We start from the raw sequence: 26,549 nt of genomic DNA, 5'->3' as shown, positions 1-26,549 counted from the left end.
CGCAACATGTAAAGTGTTGGTCCCATGTTTCATGAGCTGAAATATAAGATCCCTGAAATGTTCAATACACACAAAAAGCTTATTTCTCTCAAATGTTGTGCAAAATGTGTTCATAGTACAACCCTGTTTGTGAGCATTTCTCCTTTGCCAACATATCCTCCTGACAGGTGTGGCATATTAAGAAGCTAATTAAATAGCATGGTCATTATACAGTTGCACCTTGTGCAGGGGACAATAAAATGCAACTCTAAAATGTGCAGTTTTGTCACACAACACAATGCCACAGATGTCACAGACGTTTTTTAGGGAGACTGCAATTGGCATGTTGACGGCAGGAATGTCCACCAGAGAATGTAATGTTCAATTCTCTCCCATAAGACGTCTCCAACGTTGTTTTAGAGAATTTGGTAGTAAGTCCAACCGGCCTCACTACAGCAGACGACGTGTAACCACGACCAGCCCTCCACAGTCGGCTTCTTCACTTGCGGGTTCGTCTGAGGCCAGCCACCCGGACATCTGATGAAACTGTGGGTTTGCACAACCAGAGAATGTCTGCATAAACTGTCAGAAACTGTCTAAGGGAAGCTCATCTGCGTGCTCATCATCCTCACCAGGGTCTTGACCTGACCGCAGTTTGGAATTATAACCAACTTCAGTGAGCAAATGCTCACCTTCAATGGCCACTGGCACACTAGAAAAGTTTGCTCTTCACGGATGAATCCCGGTTTCAACTGTACTGGGCAGATTGCAGACAGCATGTATGGCGTCGTGTGGGTGAGCGTTGTGTGGACAACAACGTTGTGAACAGAGTGCCCCATGGTGATGGTGGGGTTATGGTATGGGCAGGCATAACTGACCGACAATGAACACAATAGCATTTTATTGATGCCTATTTTAATGCGCAGAGATACCGTGAAGAGATCCTGAGGCCAGCTGTTGTGCCATTCATCCTCCACCATCACTGCATGTTTCAGCATGATAATGTAGTGCCCATGTCGCAAGGACCTTTGCACAATTCCTGGAAGCTGAAAATATCCCAGTTCTTCCATGGCCTGCATACTCACTAGGCATGTCACCCATTGAGTGTTTGGGATGCTCTGGATCGAACTGTACGACAGCATGTTCCACTTTCCCGCCAATATCTAGCAACTTTGCACACCCATTGAAGAGGACTGGATGAGGCAAATGGTGGTCACAATTGACTGGTTTTCTGATATATAAATACATAAAATAATAATTAACTCCCAGTGATGTGAAATCACTGGGAATTAATTATTATTGTATGTATTTATTCATTTAAATTAACTGGGTAGACCAAGGCGCAGCGTGATTTGGGTTCATCATAATTTATTTGAATGTGAAGCAGCAATAAAAACAATAAAGAGAAACAAACAAATGAACATACAGCCTTGTAGGGCTCAAAAGCAACAATACAAAACAAGATCCCACAAACAACAGGTGGGAAAAGGCTACCTAAATATGATCCCCAATCAGAGACAACGATAGACAGCTGGCTCTGATTGGGAACCATACCAGGCCAACATAGAAATACAAAAACTAGACTACACATAGAAATAATAAATTAGAACACCCCCCAGTCACGCCCTGACCTACACCACTATAGAAAATAAAGGCTTTCTATGGTCAGGACATGACACATTCACTTAAATCATCAAGGAACTAATTTGATTAAATGTAAATTCACTTGAAATATTCACCATGAGTGTCTCTGTGGTCAGAGCCTGTACCCTCTGTCAGAATGCTTCCCTTCTCTGCTACCAGCTTTTTACTGAGCTGCATGACAGTCAGCATAACTGCAGAGAGAGAGAGGGCTGATAGGAGCAGCACAACTTGTGGTCAGCTGGATTCCTTCCCATCACCTGCAGGTAGAAAATCTGTGGGAAATGAATCCTTTTTAGTGACAAAAAGACGGAGGACATGTCCCCTGGCAAGACCCATCCAGATCTGGCTTCGACTTCTACCTCTTCAGACAACCTCTTTGTTTTAGCACTCTGCCTGGTGTTTTAATGAAACAGTTTTATTTTTATAGCCTTTCATAATGAGCAGATGTAATATGTTCAGTGATGAAATTCAGATATGGCTAGTGCAGAGCTGTTGTCTAAATGTATTTATGCAGGTAATCACTTGAAGATCTTCGGGCCAGAAGTATTTCAAATCACCTCAAAGTCAAAGACTTGGCTGTCTACTGGGAATGGTAGCAATGGCAAAGGTTACCAAGAGGTAAAACAAAATACCATTACTATGTGAGAAAGATAGAGCAACATTCACTCACTCACTCACTCACTCACTCACCCAATCACTTAATCAAACACTCAATCTCCTTTTCTTTAGACAGGCAATTTTCTGTTGCAAGGTGAAAAGAACAGTATTCAGAACCAGATACTAAATGTTAGCCCCTGCTCCACCACTACAGAACAGATACCTCCCCCCATCTTCTCTTTCCATGGCAACAGTTGACTGATGGCGGTAGCCCCTACACAGAGATCATGAGCAAAATATGAGTTTTTTCCAGATGCAATCAATATCAGAGATTGGCTGTAACCCTGCTCCATGACTCATAGCCAGGTATCGTGGCCTCTCCCCTCATCCATTAATGTATTCATCAGTTGGATTTAGGTGCAAAACAACATCCAATGAGCCCCATCGTCCGAGAAATCATGGCTATTTCTATCTCCATTTAAGGATGAACATATGAGTCGAGGGTTATCTTCTAGTTAACAGCTGGCCTCTTAAGAAAAGGAACATTTTTGTAGGACACTTATTATTATAAAAGGAGAGTAGTCATATATGTAGTATACTTTACAGTTGATGCCACTTTCATACATTACTGAACATACAGTAATATGATCAACAGGCTAAAAATCTCATCACTTGTTGGGTATGTATTACTTGCTAAATCCATTGCTTAATTTTTTCTTCCTCTAATTTCTTCCTTGAAGTAAATACTTAACGTAGCTATATGTATGCAAATTTGAGTCTCCCAACTCATTAAAAGCATTCTAATTGCAACTCAGTGGCGGAACGGTCATCACACTGCAGACTCTATCCTTGCTCTGCGCTCCACCTCCTGCTATGCTACTGTATCCATCCATGGATGCAACTTCTGCTGCAGTACTGGATTCAGAAAGTTAATATGACCTTGACAGTGTCTCAATAACAGTGGAATACTGGTTAGAGTCAGTCGGGGGAGTGTTTCAACATTTTAATTTGCCAATAAAATCTAAATGAGAAAAAAAAATGCTTCACATACTTACAGAGAGTACAGGCTCTATATTGACACATAACAGATGAAAGAAGCATGTTTTGGAGTGGAATATATTCAGTATATGTCACATTAACCAAACTAGTTTTCCATTAAAGAAATCTATGCTTTCCTATACTTAAAGTAGTTCCGATATGTGATGGGTAGTTGGCCATTCTTTCATCCCAAAGAAGGATTTGTTGAAGTCAAATCATAGCTTTTGTACAAGAAGATGATATGTGTGGTTTGTACCCTCACACAGACTATGTTTAACGTCTCTGCGACACAGACTGTGCAGAGTCTCTAGCATAAAAAATTCATGATGGCTTTTCAGCCCCAAAACATTTTGACTCGCACAATTTAACTCCGATTTATCTCCCCAACATCTGCACTTGAGGTCATCCAATTTCACCTAAGCAGGGGTTGGAACCAAAATTATTTTCCAATCATTTTGTACTGAACAGAACCATTATTTTTTCGTTCCATTCCACTGTTCTGACCAGCAAAATAAAGTTCTGAACCGGTTTGAACCAAAAAAGTTCAGGTTTATATTGTTCCTTTCTGTTCCCTTTTAAAACTCTGAAATTTATTTTAAAAAATACATTTAGCTCGACATTAAATTATTTCACCAATGGATAGAGCAGCTTGCTCAAGAGCGGGCAAGCTATTTACGTGCATTGGACAGACAAGTGAAGTGTAGGGTACGACATGAGACTGACATTTTGCAGGTGAGGACAATGCTGGACATGAAGCGCTGGGCATCTTGTTGTTATCACATGCATTATTGCAAATAAGGCCCATGAAATTATATCTACAGAGGGGCGGATTCTCTGAAGGAACTGTGAATGTCTATGAACTTCAGAAAGTTGGCTTTGCGTAGGAGCTTTGTTGCATTTGTTTGTGGGGACTATTAACCGGTTCCCATGTTTTTAAAATAACGGTTCTGTTCCTGAACAGTATATATCACTTTCGTTCTCAGTTATGCTTCTGTTCCTCTAAAAACGTAGTTATTTCCGGTTTTCGGGTCTGTTCCCTGAACCGGTTCCAACCTCTGACCCTGAGTGCTGCTGGTTCACTCCAAAGTAATTTCAAGTCAGAGTATGAAAGAGTTTGAGGACCTGTATTCGTCATTCCTCCTGCTACACAGAACACATTTGAACCCAGTCTGAATCTCTCACTGTGCTCTTTTGGCTTCCTTATGTCCTGTTTTGTTTTGGGAGGAGCCTTGCTGAGAGAGTTGGCACTGACTCCAGCTGCTCCTTATGTTCGGCCCTCTTTATACGTACACCGCGCTACAGTACAATCCTCCAACCAACCTTGGATGGTTGTAAAGCCCTGAAGTGAAGCCTGCTGCTTCCTTCCTCGCAAGCCTCTCCAGACACAATGAGACTTCTTTTTCACACACCACTGCTCGCACTTTAAAGCTCATTCCTTATTCATGTGATTGTCATGTTTACTGACAGTGCTGTGCAGCATCCAGGTTTCAACGGCAGTCATGAATTGCCCTGCCTTTTGTTTCCCTTCAGGACTTTCTGACACAACACACTTTCCCAGAATCACCCGAGTATGATATCCTCTCTCTATGTGTCTGTCTCTCCTTGATCTCTCCTTCTGTCAACACCAACATAAGAATATGCTAGATGTTTCCATACGTGAATAACCTGTCTATCTCTTCTCTGCATCTAGTTTCACTTTATGGTGGCAAGGCCCTTCGCTCACCATAAGGTTGGGTGTAGAAGCGTTAGAAGGTCGAATTAATTTGTGCTATGTTTGACGATATTGTACATATGCCTATTGTGTTTGGAACAAAGCAACAGGAACAAATCCTAGTGTAAATGTCCTGTATGTTTGCAATCCATAGATGTACGGTTACAAAATCTATAGCAACCGCAGTGCACTCCTCTGACCTGTTGTTGAGTGCTTTATTTTTGTAGTGTTTTGATGGTTTTCCTACTTCATGCTCTGCATCCCTCTGTTTGCTGTAGTGTTCTTCAACATCCCCTCAGCCAAAGCACCTGGAGAACTGTGCTGCTCTGAAGAGCGAGAGAGCGCGCTCTACATTATGTATCAGCCAGTGTCTGGCAGAGCCTGTGGAGGAAATGTGCTGATAGAGATTCATTCTGCTCGTCTGCATAAGAGAAAAATAATCAAATAAAGATGAGGCAAGGCAACCACGTAAGGTGACACTGGGATTCAGGTGAGAGCCCTGTGGATGACTCGCATGGAGAGATTCAGAGATTGGAGCCTTTTATGGCCACGGCCCTCATTTGCATTTTGTTTATTTGTTTGTGAGAGGAGCGGGGAATGATGCGTGTGGGAGGCATGAGAGGAGAGCGCTAGGCGTGAGGGGGAGGTATAAGAGGAGGAGAAGGGTGAGTCGTGAGAGCAGAAGGTGCTCTGCTCTGTAGAACAGTGTCTTCTGTCTGTGAGGTACAAAAGTCTGAGAATGCTGCAAGGGTGTTTACAGACTAACAGACAGGCCGGTACTTTCCGGGATCCCCCCGAACAGTCATTTTGGGGCACCACCTGCCCCCAACACTGAACACATGCAGGCTGTGCCCTCTCTCCGCATTCCCACACTGTTTTCATTACACCAGTACACAGAGCCATTAGCCATTAACCTAGCTGGCAAGCAGCACACACTCCCCCACCCCATATTACTAATATCTTCAGGACACTTGTTTTGCACATGTTGTGTACTGTATATGAACTTGATATGGTCTAGCCACTGAGGGGAGACAGACACTTCTAACACTTATTCAACAGGAGTCAGCTCAGCAGGCAATGGTTTATTTAAAACATTTTCTCTTCCTGTGAATGATCTAAATAGATCAACATCTCTTAATTTTTTAAGTATGCCTAACGGCATAGATACATTCATGAATCCTCAAATGCATCTGGTTTTCTCATGGAATGTTGTTGTGTATGTCTTTGTTTCAAGAAATATTATGAGGAGGCAAAAACTAAGTTGTGTGAGAGAACTGTTAGGACAGGTATCATAGAAACAACATTGTGAAGAATAGAAGACAAGGTACTGTGTGTGAGACACCCATAGGTTTTTAGAGAGAGTAGGAAAGGTCTTGCTAGGAGTAGTACAAATCAAATCACAGTTTATTGGTCACATACTTAGCAGATGTTATTGTGGGTGTAGTGAAATGCTTGTGTTCCTAGCTCCAATAGTGCAGTGGTATCTAATAAGTTTCAACATTACACACAAATCTTAAAGTAAAAGAATGAAATTAAGAAATATATAAATATTAGGATGAGCAATATCGGAGTAGCATCGACTAAAATACAGTAGAATGGAATACAGTATATAGATATGAAATTAGTAAAGCAGTATGTAAAAATGATTATTAAAGTGACTAGTGTTCCATTATTAAAGTGGCCAGTGATTCCATGTCTATGTATATTGGGCAGCAGCCTCTAAGGTGCAGAGTTGAGTAAATGGGTGGTAGCCAGCTAGTGGTGGCTATTTAACAGTCTGATGGCCTTGAGATATAAGCTGTTTTTCAGTCTCTCGGTCCCAGCTTTGATGCACCTTTACTAACCTCCCTTTCTGGATGGTAGTGGGGTGAACAGGCCGTGGTTTGGGTGGTTGATGTCCTTGATGATCTTTTGGGCCTTCCTGTGACATCGGGTGCTGTATGTGTCATGGAGGGCGGGCAGTGTGCCCCTGGTGATGTGTTGGGCAGACCGCACCACCCTCTGGAGAGCCTTGCGGTTGAGGGCGGTGCAGTTGCAGTATGAGCCTGCGATACAGCCCGACAGGATGCTCTCAATTGTGCATCTGTAAACGTTTTTGAGGGTCTTAGGGACCAAACCAAATTTCTTCAGCCTTCTTCAGCCTCCTGAGGTTGAAGAGGCGCTGTTTCAGATTGTCAAGTGCCATTGGACTGAATGAAATGCTGTACTTCTGTTTGTACATGTAATCGAAGTATGTTGAGCAGGGCATTATCGAAACTTTTAAGCCTTGTTCACATTGGCAGTTTCAAATTACTCAAATCAATATTTCTTTGCATATCCGATTCGAATCTGTTATTTTTCCTGCAGTCTGAACAGCCAAAAAGCACATGGAACCGGATATTTCAAGCTACATTTCAAACCACCTTTATATGGGGTTTGAAATAAGATACAAATCTGATTCCTGGCCATGCGACTTTGCAGTCAGTGGTTTTTAGACTTATTTGTCATAGCTTGTTGCTTGCTAGCTACTCTGTTGACAGTTTGACAAGAACATGTGGTAGCTAACTAGCTTGTTAATTGTTTATAACGCTAGGAAATGTGCTAGAAAGCTAAACAGCTAGCTAGTTGAATTCTGTGGCAAACCAAAAAGGACCAGAAAGTTGGATCATCTTCTCCTTTGAGGCTTTAAAGGTGTTCTTACCCTATGATTTTGATCATTCAAAGCTACTGGAAAACATCCATGGTAGGCATTGTCACCTTCGCTTGATTGCTACACAACTTCTGCCTGATAGGAAGCACAATTTCCACCACAAATCAGCCTACACCACAGCACACATACCCATCATTACTATGACAACTAGCGTAGCCATGTCAGAAAATTATTGCTGTTTGGACAGTCAGTATTCCAAAACAGATTTGAAAAACAAAACTGATTTGAACATTAAGGCCTGCAGTGTGAACAAGGCTTTAGAGGGAAGTAAATCCCTATCTGATTACATTGCTACTAACCTAAACACTAAATAATCCAGGAAGTAAGGGGACTTTACATTTGAGGACTGGGTCAGGGAACATGCAGATATTGCTTCAGTTTGCTGTGGCATCTTCCTATTTTAGTTCCCAACCCAAAGGAAAATGGGTTTATGTGAGTTTATGTGAATCTATTACAAAGGACTCAAATGTAGCCTTTTACTGATAGATTGAAGATTTGGTATGTATTTCACACCTGTGTTTACTCTACTGTACAATTGTGTTTGAACTCAAATATGTTAAACAGAGTTCATGTAATGAGAAGTCACTTTTGATGAAAAGTCACCGCTGAAAACAGCTGCATTTGCATAAAGTCATCATTCAGAAGTCAAGTGCCAGTGATTGGACTGAATGAAATGCTGCACTTCTGTTTGTCATTTGTGGTCTACTGGAGAGAGAGAGCAAGAAAGATAGAATTGCTATGGTAACTATATTCCCAATCAAATACCAATCATTTGCAAACATTTGAAACCAAACCAGCTCTAGTTTGCTCTTCTGTCATTTTCAGCACTGTGAAGTCAACATCTGCTCTTCCAATGCAAAGCAGCCTAATTAGGATGAAGACTTTGTCCTGTTCTATCCCAGCTGTGTGCTATGTGCTACTGGGCCACACTGAGAGGGATATGGCCCAGTGAGGGTAAACTCCCTGAATGGATGCCCTCGCCCACATAAACAAGGAGGTGAATGCACCACAACCGCTGTGGTAATCAGAAAATTAGCCCAAGCTATTTGTAACTTCCTTAATTGCTTTGTGTGGATAGACAGCACACCTTCCAGCATACACGTAAGCTACCTGCTAATTGTAAACCTATCACTCTCTCTGGGAAATTGAGAAGGGAGGGGATAAAAAAAGCAATTGCAGAGAACAAAACAATGACTTATTTCTGGATCCTGATTAAATAAATGTTATCTAATGTGATTACTGATATTTGTGTGGGTTTTGCAGATTTTTTTATTTGTCTCAGTCCAGTGCAAACCTTTATCAAACATATTTTTAAGATCACCTATGGTCGCAGTTCAAGCAGAAATATTTGCAGTGATATCATGGTGTTATTAATCTGTTATTGCCTTAATGGTGCTCATTGCATTGTAGCTATTATTTTTTGGGTGCTTCATAAGGGAAATGCCTAGTTTGTGCCAACCAATAGTAATACGAGCTCTGTCCATCCCATCCCTCAGTATGTATCTATCTCTGTTCTCTGCACTAGTCCTCCAGGGGGGAACTGTGGTACCGTACTGGGCTGGTCCTTGGACATTAGTGGGTATATGTGTTGGACAGCAGCTCATCCGAACCCCTGTTTTGAGTAAATACCAGCTGCTGCTGTGACTTGCCATATGGAAGCCACACTTCCCCCAGAATGCAGCTTTCAGCCACTCAGAACAGGTGGAACGCACAGAGATTAAGGACTAATTCTGGCTGTACACTGTGATTTCACAATTGTACCATTTTAGCACAGTATACAGGTTGCAGGCAGGTTGCAGACATTTCACAGGTTTGCTTGGATTATTATGATCACTTTATTTTGGGGGAGGGAAGGGGAAGAGACATTTAGACTTTTAAGCATTGCATCCTACTGGTTGAATGAACATTTCCTCACTGAAGATGCTATGGTGTGCAGGTTCTAAGATGTTATTTTATTACTGGGCAATGGACATTTTATAAATGTGTTGTATTTATGCAAGAAAGTAACAAACACAATTGTTTTTAACCTCACATCTCTTTTAACACTGTAGTGCCACAGCAGGTCTTATGGCTGTGTTCTGTATGCCTGTAGCCAATTAATCCAACCTCATCATTAGATACACTGAGAATTCATAGCAGGATTTAAGACATACCAGTCCCATCAGTAAACCATCACTTAACACTTGCCCTTGATTCTGTCAGAAACACTGATGGTTTGTTGCTCCTGGACCTGCTGACCACTTAAACCACATCTCTCTGTCAAATATTTGCAAATTGTTGGTATTTGATTGGGAATACAGTTACCATATCAATTCTCTCTCTCTCTCTCCTCTCTCTCTCTCTCTCTCTCAGACGTGCAACACATAAAGCGTCGGGACATCATTCTGAAGCGGGAGCTGGGAGAGGGGGCCTTTGGGAAGGTGTTCCTGGCAGAGTGCTACAACCTCAGCCCTACCAAGGACAAGATGCTTGTGGCTGTCAAGGTAAGAGTTGATCTCTCAGTTACACAGGGCCACCTCACTTTCCAGTTACAGCAGACCCCTCACAGAGGTCAGGGCCCCTCAGCGCTCAGAGTATGAACTGTATTAACCTGATCCTTGAACGACTCTTGGGGCCACCACACCTGCCATGGCCAGCCGCCTCAACAACGTGGATCGATAAAAATTAGATTTTTTTGCTGTAGTGTAGATCAATTATTATACTAATGATCATTGAGGTCACTATGAGTACGATGTTGGTTGTTTCATATCAGACTGAATGTATGAGGCTCCAATATGAGGTGACAGTGCCCCAGTCCAATATGAGGTGACAGTGGCCCGGTCCAATATGAGGTGACAGTGCTCCGGTCCAATATGAGGTGACAGTGCCCCGGTTCAATATGAGGTGACAGTGCCCCGGTCCAATATGAGGTGACAGTGCCCCGGTCCAATATGAGATGACAGTGCCCCAGTCCAATATGAGGTGACAGTGCCCCGGTCCAATATGAGGTGACAGTGCCCCGGTCCAATATGAGTTGACAGTGCCCCGGTCCAATATGAGGTGACAGTGCCCCGGTCCAATATGAGGTGACAGTGCCCCGGTCCAATATGAGGTGACAATGCCCCAGTCCAATATGAGGTGACGGTGCCCCAGCATCTATGCGTTAGAGACGATGAGTATGCCGTATCTCCTCTGTAATGCACAGGCAGCTCAGATTCAGACTCCCATTAGACAGCTCTGTAAGTGTTTTGATGTCAAAATGTGTTTGTTACTCGCCAAATAGTTTCGCTGAGCAACTATCTTAATTTACTCCTGTTACAGTCAGTATGTACTGTACTTCCAAAAAAGGTCTAAATAAAAATGTACAAGCAACCGAACAAAGATCCTATTCGGCACCTCCAATGTAAATCACTCATTACTGCCACGCTCAGATCGGAAGTCTACACCAGCTCAATACATTTGAGGTGCCGAAGAGGCATTTTTTTTCTTCGGCTGCTTGTACAAAACCTGTATTAAACCTTTTTTGGATACTGGGGCAGGGTGACTGCAGCAGCTGACTAATAGGTGAGAACATTTCCCCCTGGAAGTCACGTTCATAGCAATATATCTCATTTAGCAGGTTCACTTAACACAATATTAAACATGTTTTACATGCTGTACAGGTCCTTATGGCTGACTTCAATATAAACTTTTGGGTCCAGATTTTTTGTGCCACTTTTAGCAATGGCTTCACTGTTGGAATTGAGCTCAATGTTGCTCAATATTAAATAAACGGCTAATGAACCGTAGCATTAACTGTAGAACAGACAAACAACTTTGAGCATTATGTACAACTGGTGGGCATTAACCATCTGGGTTCACCCCTTCACTAACACACACACACACACACGCTAGTGCTGAGCAATTAACCAAAATGTCTGTTATTTAGTTGTTTCTTAATCCTCTGAGCCAAGCATATTTATCAATTGAATGACATTTTGTCAGGGTCTTTTATAAATATGACCTCTGACTTATTCAGTGATTCCCTTAGCTTTTAAAGAACATAAATGTGACTGTCATAGGAGGCATGTTAAAATATAGCTGTTTGTTAGTGAGGCTAAAGGGTGATCATAGATTTCCTGATTCTAAATAGGTCTCAGTTGGTTTGATGGCAGCAGTAAGATCTGTCATTCAACCAGGGCCATATGGTGCACCTTGTTACAATGGTACACAGGGAGAAGGGAGGCGTTAAATGTTCAGCGATCAATATTTATGTGACTTTAGAGGAGTCCTCCTGGATTGCAGTTGGGGCATAATTGAGGTGGTGGCCACCAAACAGCTTGTGTAGCTATTATGTTTGTTCGCACATTTTCAACCCATTATTACAAGGGTATAGATTTCCACAGCTTCAAGGTTAATCAGGTCTGTTGGGATTGTGTTATAGCAGCCCTAGTTGATGCAGACACCTGTTTACAATGACATCAATTTTAAAGGCCAGTGCAGTCAAAAACAGGATTTTCCTGGGTATTATATTTCCACCCTATGAGGTTGGAATAATACTGTGACATTGTGAAAATGATGATAACGCCCTTTTAGTGTAAGAGCTGTTTGAAAAGATCGGCAGAAATTTCAGACAGTTTTGGTGGGATGGAGTAACATCACCAGGCGGTAAATTAGGTAATAGACCAATAAGAAAGAGAGTTCCAAACCTCTCTGCCGATAACAAATAGTTTTCAGTTTTCCCCTCCCCACTCAGACCACTCCCAGACAGAACTAGCAAAATTCTTGCTTGAGAAATGTATTTTTGCTAAGAAGCCATTTTTTAAAATCCTTTTGACTATTTTAATTGAAAACAATCACAGTAAGGTACTTAATTGTTACCCAGAATTGATTTGATATGGAAATAAAAATGGCTGCATTGGACATTTAATCAATCTGCCAAGTGCACTGTTGACACTTTTTAGACAGAAACCTTTTGTAAACTGAAGAAGAGCAGTTTCAATATTTCAGCATCTGTATCATTAACCAGCACTGAACAATTAACTTAATCGACCAAATATTAAATTAGGATTATTTTCTCAGGGATTGATCTTGAAATTAAATGTAAACCTCAAGATAGCCGTAACTAAATAATGGTAAACTGATATTGCTTAAATTATGTTGAGCTCAGTACAATCTCGAGAGACATAAGCTACATTTAAACTAAAACCACCACCACTGCTCGGTCTATATCAGGTACTCCCATACTGGGGTATGGGTACGCACAATGTCGTAGGGGGTACACCAAATAAAATTGTGATTCACATTTTAAAAATCAAATAAAAATCTTCACATTTTCAAACAGTCCATTTATATTTTCCAACGGGGCTTTACATTTGGGTGAGTTTTTCCTCTCGCCCGAGTAGCCTCATGTCACTGCCAAAAATCAAATTAAACCATAGTCTAGTCAAATTAGTCAAATAATTAACATCCAATCATATTAACCGTTACTCTCTCGCGGGAATTCCACTAATGGTCCGTACGTAGCCAAACGTAGCTGCTGCTCATGTTGGTATCTGTACTGATGGCGCAAAAGCCATGACAGGGAGACACAGTGGAGTGGTAACATATGTGTGCAAGCAGTTGCTCCCGACGCCACTTGGGTACACTGCAGCATCCACCGAGAGGCTCTTGCTGCCAAGGGAATTCCTGACAGCTTGAAAGACGTTTTGGATACTACAGTGAAAATGGTTAACTTTGTTAAAGCAAGGCCCCTGATCTCTCGTGTATTTTTTGCACTATGCAATGATATGGGCAGTGACCATGTAACGCTTTTACAACATACAGAAGTGCGCTGGCTATCAAGGGGCAAAGTATTGACAAAAAAATAAATAATTGAGAGACAAGCTCAAAGTTTTCTTTACTGAACATAATTTTCACTTGTCTGACGTCTTGCATGATGACGAGTTTCTCACACAACTGCCCTGTCTGGGTGATGTTTTTTCTCGCCTAAATGATCTGAATCTAGGATTGCAGGCACTTTTCTATTCACTTATCCCCTCCAAACATTGCTTTGAGTTTGCTTATTCGTCTATAAACCCGTGAATGGCATCTCACAAAGTTGTCTGGAATCGACTCAGTATTGTGGACAATAGGATAAAGCAAGGTGAATACTGTGGAGGTGGTATAGCTGGTGTGGGCCTGCATAATGTGAATGGTTGGTTGTTAGTGAGGCTGGCAGAGAGAGTTCCTTTCACAGCAAGGTGAAACCCATATGTAGACAGCAGTTGTGTTGGCTGTCAGAGGAGGAACCAGGTCAAACATTCATGGAAATGTACTTAATTGTTAGTGCAAAAAGAGATACCGTATTCTCAAACAATATATTTGTTCCTGTTAAAAACATAAGATATTGGTAGCTGGTCACATAACATAACTGTGTCATATCCATCCTTTAACACAGTGGGTCGTACTGTCACAATCTCCTTGAAATGAGAAGTGGCTGTCAGTAATTGTTGCGCTTGATTTATTACATTTCACGTAAAGATTACAATGGTAACCTCAGGGTTAAAATACACATTTCACCTCTAACATGACACGGTTGAGGATATTAAAGTTCAAAGGTCATACAAAGGTACCTAGATCTGCTGCTGGAGGAGGGGTCACGCTATGATGGTTGGAGACAAGGGGCACATTCATCACTGTTTCCCTCTTGTCACCACCACTCTTCATCAATGCGCTCATCCATGGAATGATGTTAGCCATGATAGTGTGGAGCGAGAGGGAGGGAGCCGCAGTGCAGAGGCAGGGGAAAGAGGCCGACCTTACAGAGACAGACTGCAGCTGGAGAAATAAGGCTGTCTGTGAGGGATCATCTCCCAAACTGTTCTACTCCACATATGCTTTGATTAAGAGTAATGGAGGCAACACTGAGCTGGCTTTCTTTTGTCTTGCTTTTTCGTTCATTCTTTTCTTCACATCCCCAGTCACCAGAGTGGATCCTATTGAAATAGATGCCGCACAAACATATAGGCTTGTATGCTATTGTTTTTTAACAATGTAGTTTGTATTTCATGTTAGGTAAGATTGCAACGTAAGCACCACAGCTACATAGCTACTTATATGTCATTTTAAGTTATATCTAGGTTATAATGGAATGTCAGACTATATATGTGTAGGTCAACAAGTCTCGGAGACTACCAGTAAAACTGTTTAGTCTATGTGTCGGCTCTCCAGTATGTCCTGTATATGCAGGTAGACTCTGAGGACACAGCACTCCACTGCAGAACAGGGGTCATAAAGCATCCAGGATGATAGGGATGGATGTCTTGCCATCTGTCCATGGGCACTGCCGTCCATTCTAATTCCCCTCTGCATTTGTGATATAAGGGAATTCAAATGTAATAAAACATTAGCAAAACATTGTGATCATCATTCAGATATCTATCATTGATGAATCATATATCGCCTACATATAACTAACTGTCAAATAATTGAATACAGTAAGGCAATGTTAGTTGTATGCAATTAATAGTGTGTTAAGAATGCTTTGAATTATTATGTTTTAGCTGTGGTGTTGTTGTTGTGGACTTTTACGTAGGTGGAGGATTGTATTGTCAAATCTCTGGAAAACATGAATTTTGTTTTCGAACTTTAGTTTACAGTACAGCTACAAAATATATAGTGTTTTAATGGAAAAGTACCCAGAAATTACTGCTTGGCAGTCGTCCTAGACAAAATAAGGATCTAATCCTACCTGTTAACGTATGGTGGATCAGAAAGAGACAAGACATTGAGTGTAAATGCCAAATATTTCATAGGTGGGAAATCAGGAAGGGTGTTAAGCTTGTCAATAATGATACCACAACTCTGAGCCAATATGGTAGGCAACCACAACGTCTAGATCTGGTAAAGCACGAACGTCTCTTATCACAGCTCTATAATGAAATGTCAGACTATGTATATGGGAAACATAATGAAGTAAATGACTAAATGATCTGCTTCTGTAAAGCTATGAGGTTTGCTGGGTCATTGTGACAACCTGTCAGAGAAAAGTTTATTTAATGTTCTGTTCCTTAAATTAGAAGATTACAGTGCTTTACCTCCCCTGCTCTGTTCATTACCCTGTCTCTGTTCTCTTCGCACCAACCAGGTTATTGTGTGTGTGCTTGGGTTTTAGTTTTTATCTATGGATCATTGTTAGGAAGCCCCAAAAATCATTTATATTTTCAAATTTTTCATAAATATAACTCAGTTATCAAATATTTTCCACTCATTTAGCAGATAAATAAAATTAAATCGAAGTTTATTGGTAGTGTACACAGATTTTCAGGTGTTATCAGACGTGCAGCGAAATGCTTACAGTGCTTTCGGAATGTACCCCTTGAATTTTTCCACATTTTAAAAATTAATTAAATTTGTATTTTTTTCTCATCAATCTATGCACAATAGCCCATAATCACAAAGCAAAAAAAGAAATTAAAATATCCAATTTGCATAAGTATTCAGACCCTTTACTCAGTACTTTGTTGAAGCACCTCTGGCAGCGATTACAGCCTCAAGTCTTCTTGGGTATGACGCTACAAGATTGGCACACCTGTATTTGCAGAGTTTCTCCCATTCTTCTCTGCAGATCCTCTCAAGCTCTCAGGTTGGATGGGGAGCGTCACTGCACAGCTATTTTCAGTTCTCTCCAGAGATGTTCGATCGGGTTCAAGTCCGGGCTCTGGCTGGGCCACTCAAGGATATTCAGAAACTTGTCCCGAAGCCACTCCTGCATTGTCTTGGCTGTGTGCTTAGGGTTGTTGTCCTGTTGGAAGGTGAACCTTTGCCCCAGTCTGAGGTCCTGAGCGCTCTAGAGCAGGTTTTCATCAAGGATCTCTCTGTACTTTCCTCCGTTCATCTTCCCCTCGATCCTGACTGGTCTCCCAGTCACTGCCGCTGAAAAACCATGCTTCACCGTAGTGATAGTGCCAGATTTCCTCCAGACGTGACACTTGGCATTCAGGCCAAAGAGTTCAATCTTGGTTTCATCAGACCAGAGAATCTGGTTTCTCATGGTCTGAGAGTCTTTAGGTGCCTTCCATTTAAGAATAATGGAGGCCACTATGTTTTTTGGGACCTTCAATGCTGCAGACATTTTTGGTACCCTTCCCCAGATCTGTGCCTCGACACAATCCTGTCTCGGAGCTCTATGGACAATTCCTTCGTACTAATGGCATGGTTTTTGCTCTGACATGCACTGTCAACTGTGGGACCTTGTATAGACAGGTGTGTGCCTTTCCAAACTGTGTCCAATCAATTGAATTTACCACAGGTGGACTCCAATCAAGTTGTTCAAACATATCAAAGATGATAGCTCAATTTCAGGTCTTATAGCAAAAAAAAATAAATCTAATGGAAAGCCTTCCCAGAAGAGTGGAGGCTGTTATAGCAGCAAAGGGGGGACCACTTACATATTAATGCCCATGATTTTTGAATGAGATGTTTGACAAGCAGATGTCTACATACTTTTGGTCATGTTATGTGTCTATATCACTGCTTCATTGCCTGCATCCGTAATGGGTCTGTGGTCAAACAACCACCCTACATCACTGTCAAAAGCTCCCTAAAACACTTCAGCGAGCAGGCCTTTCTAATCAACCTGTCCGGGGTATCCTGGAATGATATTGACCTCATCCCATCAGTAGAGGATGCCTGGTTATTCTTTAAAAGTGCCTTCCCCACCATCTAAAATAAGCATTCTCCATTCAAAAAATGTAGAACCAGGAACAGATATAGCCCTTGGTTCACTCCAGACCTGACTGCCCTTGACCAGCACAAAAACATCCTGTGGTGTACTACATTAGCACCGAATAGCCCCCAGGGAAGTTAGGTACCAAAATACACAGGCAGTTAGGAAAGCTAAGGCTAGCTTTTTCAAACAGAAATGTGCATCCTGTAGCACAAACTCAAAAAAGTTCCGGGACACTGTAAAGTCCATGGAGAATAAGAGCACCTCCTCCCAGCTGCCCACTGTACTGAGGCTAGGAAACACTGTCACCACCGATAAATCCACTATAATTGAGAATTTCAATAAGCATTTTTCTACGGCTGGCCATGTGGCTACCCCTACCCCAGTCAACTGCCCGGCATCTCCCACAGCAACTTGCCCACAGCCTCAACCATTTCTCCTTCACCCAGATAGGTCATGTTCTGAAAGAGCTGCAAAATCTGGACCCCTACAAATTAGCTGGGCTAGACAATCTGAACCCTCTCTTTCTAAAAAGATCTGCCGAAATTGTTGCAACTCATATTACTAGCCTGTTCAACATCTCTTTCATATCGTCTGAGATTCCCAAAGATTGGAAAGCTGCCACGATCATCCCCCTCTTCAAAGGGGGAGACACTCTAGACCCAAACTGCTACAGACCTATATCTATACTACCCTGCCTTTCTAAGGTCTTCGAAAGCCAAGATAACAAACAGATTCATCAAATCAAAGTTTATTTGTCACGTGCGCCGAATACAACAGGTGTAGACCTTACAGTGAAATGCTTACTTGCAGGCTCTAACCAATAGTGCGAGAAAAAACAACAACAGTAAAAGACATTTGAAAATGAGAGTAGCAAGGCTATACACAATAAGTCAGGCTTATTTTTTTATATATTTTTTTTATTTAATTTATTTCACCTGTCACGAATATTACCGAAGGTGGCTCCCCTTCTTGTTCGGGTGGCGCTCGCCGGTCTACTAGCTGCCACCGATCCTTTGTTCTGTGTTCGTTTGGTTTTGTCTAATTGTTTTCACCTTTTCATTGTTTGGTTGTTAGGGTGGTGGTATTTAAGTTAGTTTAGCCCGCTTCTGTTTGTGCAGGCTTGTTCTTCTGTATTTGTGAGAGGTGTTAGTGTTTTGTTGGGTTTCGCGATGTCCTCTCATTTTTACCTAAGGGTACTTATTGTAGTAATATTGTAGCCTGTGTTGGGTATAACTATTTTGTTATTTTTGATTTTGGACATTAAAGCGTGTTTTTTCCCGCATCCTTTGCTCTCTGCGCCTGACTCCACACCCATTCACTCATTGAGCGTTACATCACCTTTATTTAACCAGGTAAGCTAGATGAGAACAAGTTCTCATTTACAACTACGACCTGGCCAAGATAAAGCAAAGGAGTGTGACAGAAACAACAACACAGACTTACACATGGAATAAACAAGTGTACAGTCAACACAATAGAGAAAAAAAGAAAGTCTATATACATATATATTGAGGTAGTATGTACATGTAGGTGTGGTTAAAGTGACTATGCATATATGATGAACAGAGAGTAGCAGTAGCGTAAAAAGAGGGGTTGGTGGGTGGTGGGATACAATGCAAATAGCCCGGTTAGCCAATGTGCGGGAGCACTGGTTGGTCGGGCCAATTGAGGTAGTATGTACATGAATGTATAGTTAAAGTGACTATGCATATGAGATTAACAGAGAGTAGCAGCAGCGTAATAGAGGGGTTGGGGCGGGCACACAATGCATACAGTCCGGGTAACCATTTGGTTACCTGTTCAGGAGTCTTATGGCTTGGGGGTAAAAACCTTTTTGTCCTAGACTTGGCACTCCGGTTATGCTTGCCATGCGGTAGTAGAGAGAACAGTCTATGACTGGGGTGGCTGGGATCTTTGACAATTTTTAGGGCCTTCCTCTGACACCGCCTGGTGTAGAGGTCCTGGAGGGCAGGCAGCTTTGCCCCAGTGATGTACTGGGCCGTACGCACTACCCTCTGAAGTGCCTTGCAGTCGGAGGCCGAGCAATTGCCGTACCAGGAAGTGATGCAACCGGTCAGGATGTTCTCGATGTTGCAGCTGTAGAACCTTTTGAGGATCTCAGAACAAATGCCAAATCTTTTTAGTTTCCTGAGGGGAATAGGCTGTGTCGTGCCCTCTTCACGACTGTCTTGGTGTGTTTGGACCATTCTAGTTTGTTACCGACCATTTCAAATCCCACCGTACCTTCTCCGCTTTGCAATCTGGTTTCAGAGCTGGTAATGGGTGCACCTCAGCCACGCTCAAGGCCCTAAACAACATCATAACGGCCATCGATAAGAGACATTACTGTGCAGCCATATTCATCGACCTGGCCAAGGCTTTCGACTCTGTCAATCACCACATTCTTATCGGTAGACTCATCAGCCTTGGTTTCTCAAATGACTGCCTCACCTGGTTCACCAACTACTTCTCTGATAGAGTTCAGTGTGTCAAATCGGAGGGCCGGTTGTCTGGACCTCTGGCAGTCTCTATGTGGGTGCCACAGGGTTAAATTCTCAGGCCGACTCTCTTCTCTGTATACATCAATGATGTCGCTCTTGCTGCTGGTGATTGTCTTATCCACCTCTACGCAGATGACACCATTCTGTATACTTCTGGCCCTGCTTTGGACACTGTGTTAACTAACCTCCAGACCAGCATCAATACCATACAACTCTCCTTCTGTTGCCTCCAACTGCTCTTAAATGCAAGTAAAACTAAATGCATGCTCTTCAACCAATTGCTGCCCGCACCTGCCCGCCCGTCCAGCATCACTACTCCAGATGGTTCTGACTTAGAATATGTGGACAACTACAAATACCTAGGTTTCTGGTTAGACTGTAAACTCTCCTTCCAGACTCACATTAAGCATCTCCAATCCATAATTAAATCTAGAATTGGCTTCCTATTTCGCAACAAAGCATCCTTCACTCATGCTGCTAAACATACCCTCATAAAACTGACCATCCTACCGATCCTCGACATCAGCGATGTAATTTCCAACACTCAACAAATTGGATGCAGTCTATCACAGTGCCATCCGTTTTGTCACCAAAGCCCCATATACTACCCACCATTGCACCTGTACACTCTTGTTGGCTGGCCCTAGCTTCATACTCGTCGCCAAACCCACTGGCTCCAGGTCATCTACAAGTCTCTGCTAGGTAAAGCCCCTCCTTATCTCAGCTCACTGGTCACCATAGCAGCACCCACCCATAGCATGCGCTCCAGCAGGTACAGTATATATCACTAGTCACACCCAAAGCCAATTCCTCCTTCGGCCACCTTTCCTTCCAGTTCTCTGCTGCCAATGACTGGAACAAACTGCAAAAATCACTGAAGATGGAGACTCATATCTCCCTCACTAGCTTTAAGCACCAGCTGTCAGAGCAGCTCACAGATCACTGCACCTGTACATAGCCCATCCAGCTACCTCATCCCCATACTGTATTTATTTATTTATCTTGCTCCTTTGCACCCCAGTATCTCTACTTGTACATTCATCTTCTGCACATCAATCACTCCAGTGTTAAATTGGTATATTGTAATTACTTCGCCACCATGGCCTATTTATTGCCTTACCTCCCTTATCTTACCTCATTTGCACACACTATATCTACACTTTTTCTACTGTATTATTGACTGTATGTTTGTTTATTCCATGTGTAACTCTGTGTTGTTGTATGTGTCAAACTGTTTGCTTTATTCTTGGCCAGGTCGCAGTTGTAAATGAGAACTTGTTCTCAACTAGTCTACCTGGTTAAATAAAGGTGGAAAAATATATATAAATAAATATGTATGTGTTTATATACTCTATATACTGTATATACACTTGACGTCGGGAGTTTACATACACTTAGGTTGGAGTCATTTAAACTAGTTTTCCAACTACTCCACAAATTTCTTGTATTGTAGTTTTGGCAAGTCGGTTAGGGCATCTACTTTGTGCATGACGCAAGTCATTTTTCCAACAATTGTTTACAGACAGATTATTTCACTTATAATTCACTGTATCACAATTCCAGTGGTTCAGAAGTTTACATACACTAAGTTGACTGTGCCTTTAAACAGCTTAGAAAACACTATGGGATCACGCAGCCGTCATACAGCTCAGGAAGGAGACATGTTCTGTCTCCTAGAGATCAACCTACTTTGGTGCGAAAAGTGCAAATAAATCCCAGAACAACAGCAAAGGACCTTGTGAAGATGCTGGAGGAAGCAGGTAAAATAGTATCAATGTCCCCAGTAAAACGAGGCCTATATCGACATAACCTGATTGGCCGCTAAGCAAGGAAGAAGCCACTGCTCCAAAATCTCCATAAAAAAGCCAAACTACGGTTTGCAACTGCACATGGGGACAAAAATCGTACTTTTTGGAGAAATGTCCTATGGTCTGATGAAACAAAAATAGAACTGTTTGGCTATAATGACCATCGTTATGTTTGGAGGAAAAAGGGGGATGCTTGCAAGCCGAAGAGCACATCCCAAACATGAAGCACGGGGGTTGCAGCATCATGTTGTGGGATGCTTTGCTGCAGGTGGGACTGGTGCCCTTCACAAAATAGATTGCATCATGAGGATGTAAAATTATGTGGATAATATTGAAGCAATATCTCAAGACATCAGTCAGGAAGTTGAAGCTTGGTCGCAAATGGGTCTTCCAAATGGACAATGACCCCAACTATCCTTCCAAAGTGGTGGCAAAATGGCTTAAGTACAACAAAGTCAAGGTATTGGAGTGGCCATCACAAAGCCCTGACCTCAATCCTATAAAAAATGTGTGGGCAGAACTGAAAAAGCATGTGTGAGCAAGGAGGCCTACAAACCAGACTCAGTTACACCAGCTCTGTCTGGAGGAATGGGCCAAAATTCACCAAACCTTTTTTGGGAAGCTTGTGGAAGGCTACCCGAAATGTTTGACCCAAGTTAAACAATTTAAAGGCAATTCTACCAAATACTTATTGAGAGTATGTAAGCTTCTGACCCACTGGGAATGTGATGAAAGAAATAAAAGCTGAAATAAATCATTCTTTCTACTATTATTCTGACATTTCACATTGTTAAAATAAAGTGTTGATCCTAACTTACCTAAGACAGGGAATTTTTACTCTGATTAAATTATCAGTTATTGTGAAAAACTGAGTTTCAATGTATTTATGTAAGGTGTGTGTTAACTTCCGACTTCAACTGTATATAATGATGTGTATAGAATGTATGGGCACTATATGAATAGAACATGTGTACAGCAGTAGTTATATAGGATGAATCATGACTAGAATATAGCATATACAGATAAAGTTGGCAAAACAGTATGTAAACGTTATTTTTTACCTGTGTTCAATGACTCTGTACATAGGGCAGCAGTGGTGTCTAAGGTGCAGGGTAGAATACCATAGGGTAGTCGGCTAGTGAAAATGTCTAAGGTCAATTTTCTAAGGTCTATTTGAATTTTCCTCTCTATTTCCTCAGTCTAATAAAGTTGTTGCAACAGTATCATACTTTGCTAAGCAGTTAAAAGAAACCCTTGTACTCCTCAGACCCTGAAGGACTCCACCCTTGTATTTTCTCAGACGCTGAAGGACCCCACCCTTGCAGCGAGAAAAGATTTCCAGAGGGAGGCGGAACTACTGACGAACCTGCAGCACGAGCACATTGTCAAGTTCTACGGTGTGTGTGTGGATGGAGACCCCCTCATAATGGTCTTTGAGTACATGAAACACGGAGACCTCAATAAGTTCCTCAGGTAAGTTGTGTCAACTAAATGCACAGTAAGATATGCTCAACTCTTCCTAATTTCGGGTAAATTAGTATTTGGAGTAATACAAGCTGCCAACCGAGAAATACTTTTCTGGTGAGTGTTGTTGGATGTTATAGATTTTTCAGCTGAATAAAGCAGTGACGTGTAGAATAAATTTGACGTGCTCAACTCTTACTCAGTTCTGTCTTTGGGTGCTGTAGCCCAGACTTTTCTGATGTGTGCTGTTGGAATTGCTAAGTTTACTCAGTTGAATAAAGCAGTGACGTGTGGGATAAACAAGACGTGCTCAACTCATATGTCTATAAATGTGTCTTTGGTGTAGCCTATGAGTTATAAAAACTGTCAACTGAGAAACATACTTTATATGTGTTTTTGGAACTGTGGAAGTTTACTCATCTTAATTGAAACGTGTGTGGAAGCATCTCCCCCTGTTTACCAACCACAAGTGTCTATAGACTCAACAATTAATGGCAGGCTGACTGCACCCCACTAGTGATGTGCTGTGCTGGTCCACATTACGCTAACCTGAATAACTATCCTCAGTATTAGAGTTAACATCATACAATAAATACTTTGGCCAGCAATATAATATATGTGATCATTTCCAAAGATGAAACCAGTTCCTGTCTATTTCCTCATCATTTCTACATGTAGTGTAGTAGAACAGCCACAACCCTGCAGGTTTCACCGCAAGCATCAGGCTGTGATTGATGGATGGCTTCCCCTCAGAGAAATGTTGTAGCGTACAAGAAACAGGAGGGGTAATACAATGTTTTCGTTGTTTTCCACTAGACCTGTCACCCAGTACCAGCAGCAGCGACTTCCTATTCACTACACTGTAGATTAAGTAGAGATAACCTGTTAGGGTAAAACCACAAAATGCTGTGTGTAACGGCTGTCTGTTGACTGAGCCTCCACGGACTAGGGAAGCTGGGACTCAGAATTCAAATGAGACAGCTTTATGATTGGATGTTATTGAGCCCCTGGATGCTTGGCAGTGGCAGGGAACATTGGTTGCTCAATAGCAGAGGCAGAGTAGATCGACGTCTGCTGCTTGCTGATGGCTTTATACATGCAAATGTCATGACAGTTATAGCATTTCCATTCAATTGTTCTGCATTCATTAATACAGAAGAGCTCTTGTTGGTTTTGCACCTAGTGGCCCTGGTACGGTAATGACGTGGCCCATGTTCCTGTCTCAATTAAAGTTTGAATGTAAAACACCATGAATCTCATGTCCAATCTATTACAACTGAAGAACATACCACTGTCATATACTATGCTGAGCTAAAATCCATTATAAAATGTAATGTGGAGTAAGAATATGGTGATTGAGATAAGATTCTCCCTCCCTCCCTTATTTCTCCATCCACAGAGCTCATGGGCCTGATGCGTTGATCCTGGTTGACGGACAGTCGCTGCAGACCAATGGGGAGCTGGGCCTGTCTCAGATGCTGCACATTGCCACTCAGATTGCCGCAGGGATGATGTACCTGGCCTCCCAGCACTTTGTGCACCGTGACTTAGCCACTCGGAACTGCCTGGTGGGCAACGGCCTTCTGGTTAAGATTGGTGACTTTGGAATGTCCAGGGACATCTACAGCACGGATTACTACCGGGTAAGCACCTACAGTATGTATGTTGCATAATAAAATATTTGTTCCATATTATTCATGTATTTGTAAGTACCTTCATAATCAAGCTAACCTTGTCGGCGACAACCTCAGTGTTTTTGCTTTAGTGAACAGGTGGTGTTTTGACACAGTGGGCTGGAAGGTGTGGTGTTCACTCTGCATTCGCCTCCATTCCTCATGATTGTGTGTTATCTTTTCCTTTATAGATGCCTGAACTCTTTACCTTTACTAATGCTAGGAAATGTACAAGAAAAGTGATGCATGCTCAATATAATGATGTCTATTGGGTCGTTCCATGAATAGAGGGCCTTTTGCGTCCCTTTGATATTTTAGTTGAATTTGTCCACCAATATTTAATTTAAAAGCCTGTTATAGTAAGTTAAGTGTCCTTTAATGTAGACCACATGGAAAATTCTATAAATCTGAATTTTAGTATGACTTGCTAAAGTCATGTTAAAAATAGTCAAATCATAGTAGTCAAATCATAGTAGTCAAATCATAGTAGTCAAATCATAGTAGTCAAATCATAGTAGTCAAATCATAGTAGTCAAATCATAGTAGTCAAATCATAGTAGTCAAATCATAGTAGTCAATTCATAATGTAAAGGCGGGTGAGCTGATCCTACTCTTTTTGGCCATTTTCTGGTGTTACACATAGATAGACAGTCTAGAAATGTTTTGTGAAGCTTGTATTCAATTGACACTGTACACAACAAGCTTTATTCCTCCTGTCACAAGTGGATTTATGGCTGATTTAAAGTAAAATCGTCAACCCTGTTAAGTTTAACCGTGTTACTTTATTTGGATCTTAATAGTGGCTCTTAATGGTCCTTTTTTTACAACAAGTTACACTACCCAAAAGGTACTCAATTGGTGGAACGACCCTATTAGTAAACATGTGTCAGGTGTAGGGCAGAACCATTCTTGCTGTATTCTTTTGTTTGTTGTCTCTGAGACACGGTGACCAGACTGAATATAGAGCTCTTGTCCCAGTTGATAATGGACTTGCTGAAGCTGTGCAGACATCACAAAGGGATTATTACTGTGGTACATCAGTTTTTCACTAGATACAGACTATAATTGCCATTGTGGAAAATATGTTACATTTGCAGTAAATGTCAAATAGTCCATTGAGTCTCCTCCCACTTAATGTATTCTGCAGGCTACTTTTCCTAAGTGGTACCTCTAATAGCTGATTTCTCTTTGCAACACACAGCTCAGTAAAATACATGTCTCAATAAGGTGTCAAAGAGACCAGGAAGTGATGTAAATTAAGGCAATATGCTTGACTTTCATTGTGTAATTACTGTTCCAACCACTTCTGTTCTTTACTGCAACAGCTTTCATGTTGCTTTTCTCCTTTTAGATACTAACACGAGTAAGTTATAGTAAGAAAATCTCAACATCATAGGCATACAGGTACAGATGGTCATCAGTGGAGTAGCCTGTGAGAGAGAGATGTCTGATTCACCATCAGACTACTAACAGGACTGCTGGACTGCCCCCTATTGGTATGCTGGTCTGGCAATGGACTGTGGGCCTTGGCCATTTTATGCCTGGGCATCTCTGCCAGAACAGGCCTGGTGTATGGTCCACTGACAGAGAGATTAGGAGGTCGTAACTGCATTGGACACATTCCCTTTTGTTGAGTGATTATAAATCGGGGTGGCAGCCAGGAACACATCTCCCTGACACTGGTCACATATTGACATCCGCTCCTCTCCTCTCCTCAAGGAGAACCAACCAAGAAAACTGCCCTCCAGGGATATGACACAGTAAGCAAAAGCACG

At 41.8% G+C, this 26,549-nt stretch overlaps 1 protein-coding gene across 6 annotated transcripts in view; it reads left to right on the top strand.

Moving 5' to 3' along the window:
* Window positions 1-26,549, top strand: part of LOC109889245 (NT-3 growth factor receptor-like) — a 292,647-nt gene that overhangs the window by 255,467 nt on the left and 10,631 nt on the right. For 4 of the 6 annotated variants that reach the window (XM_031822673.1, XM_031822672.1, XM_031822675.1 and 1 more), the window contains exons 13-15: window positions 10,011-10,141; window positions 22,905-23,110; window positions 24,501-24,744. In XM_031822673.1, coding sequence (XP_031678533.1) covers window positions 10,011-10,141; window positions 22,905-23,110; window positions 24,501-24,744 — 581 coding nt within the window. The remainder of the gene's footprint in view (window positions 1-10,010; window positions 10,142-22,904; window positions 23,111-24,500; window positions 24,745-26,549) is intronic. The other 2 variants (XM_020480545.2, XM_031822674.1) reach the window with 1 other exon arrangement.

Source organism: Oncorhynchus kisutch, linkage group LG4 (assembly GCF_002021735.2).
Source record: "Oncorhynchus kisutch isolate 150728-3 linkage group LG4, Okis_V2, whole genome shotgun sequence".
NCBI classification, from domain to species: domain Eukaryota; kingdom Metazoa; phylum Chordata; class Actinopteri; order Salmoniformes; family Salmonidae; genus Oncorhynchus; species Oncorhynchus kisutch.
This window is presented reverse-complemented; position numbering and strand designations above follow the sequence as displayed.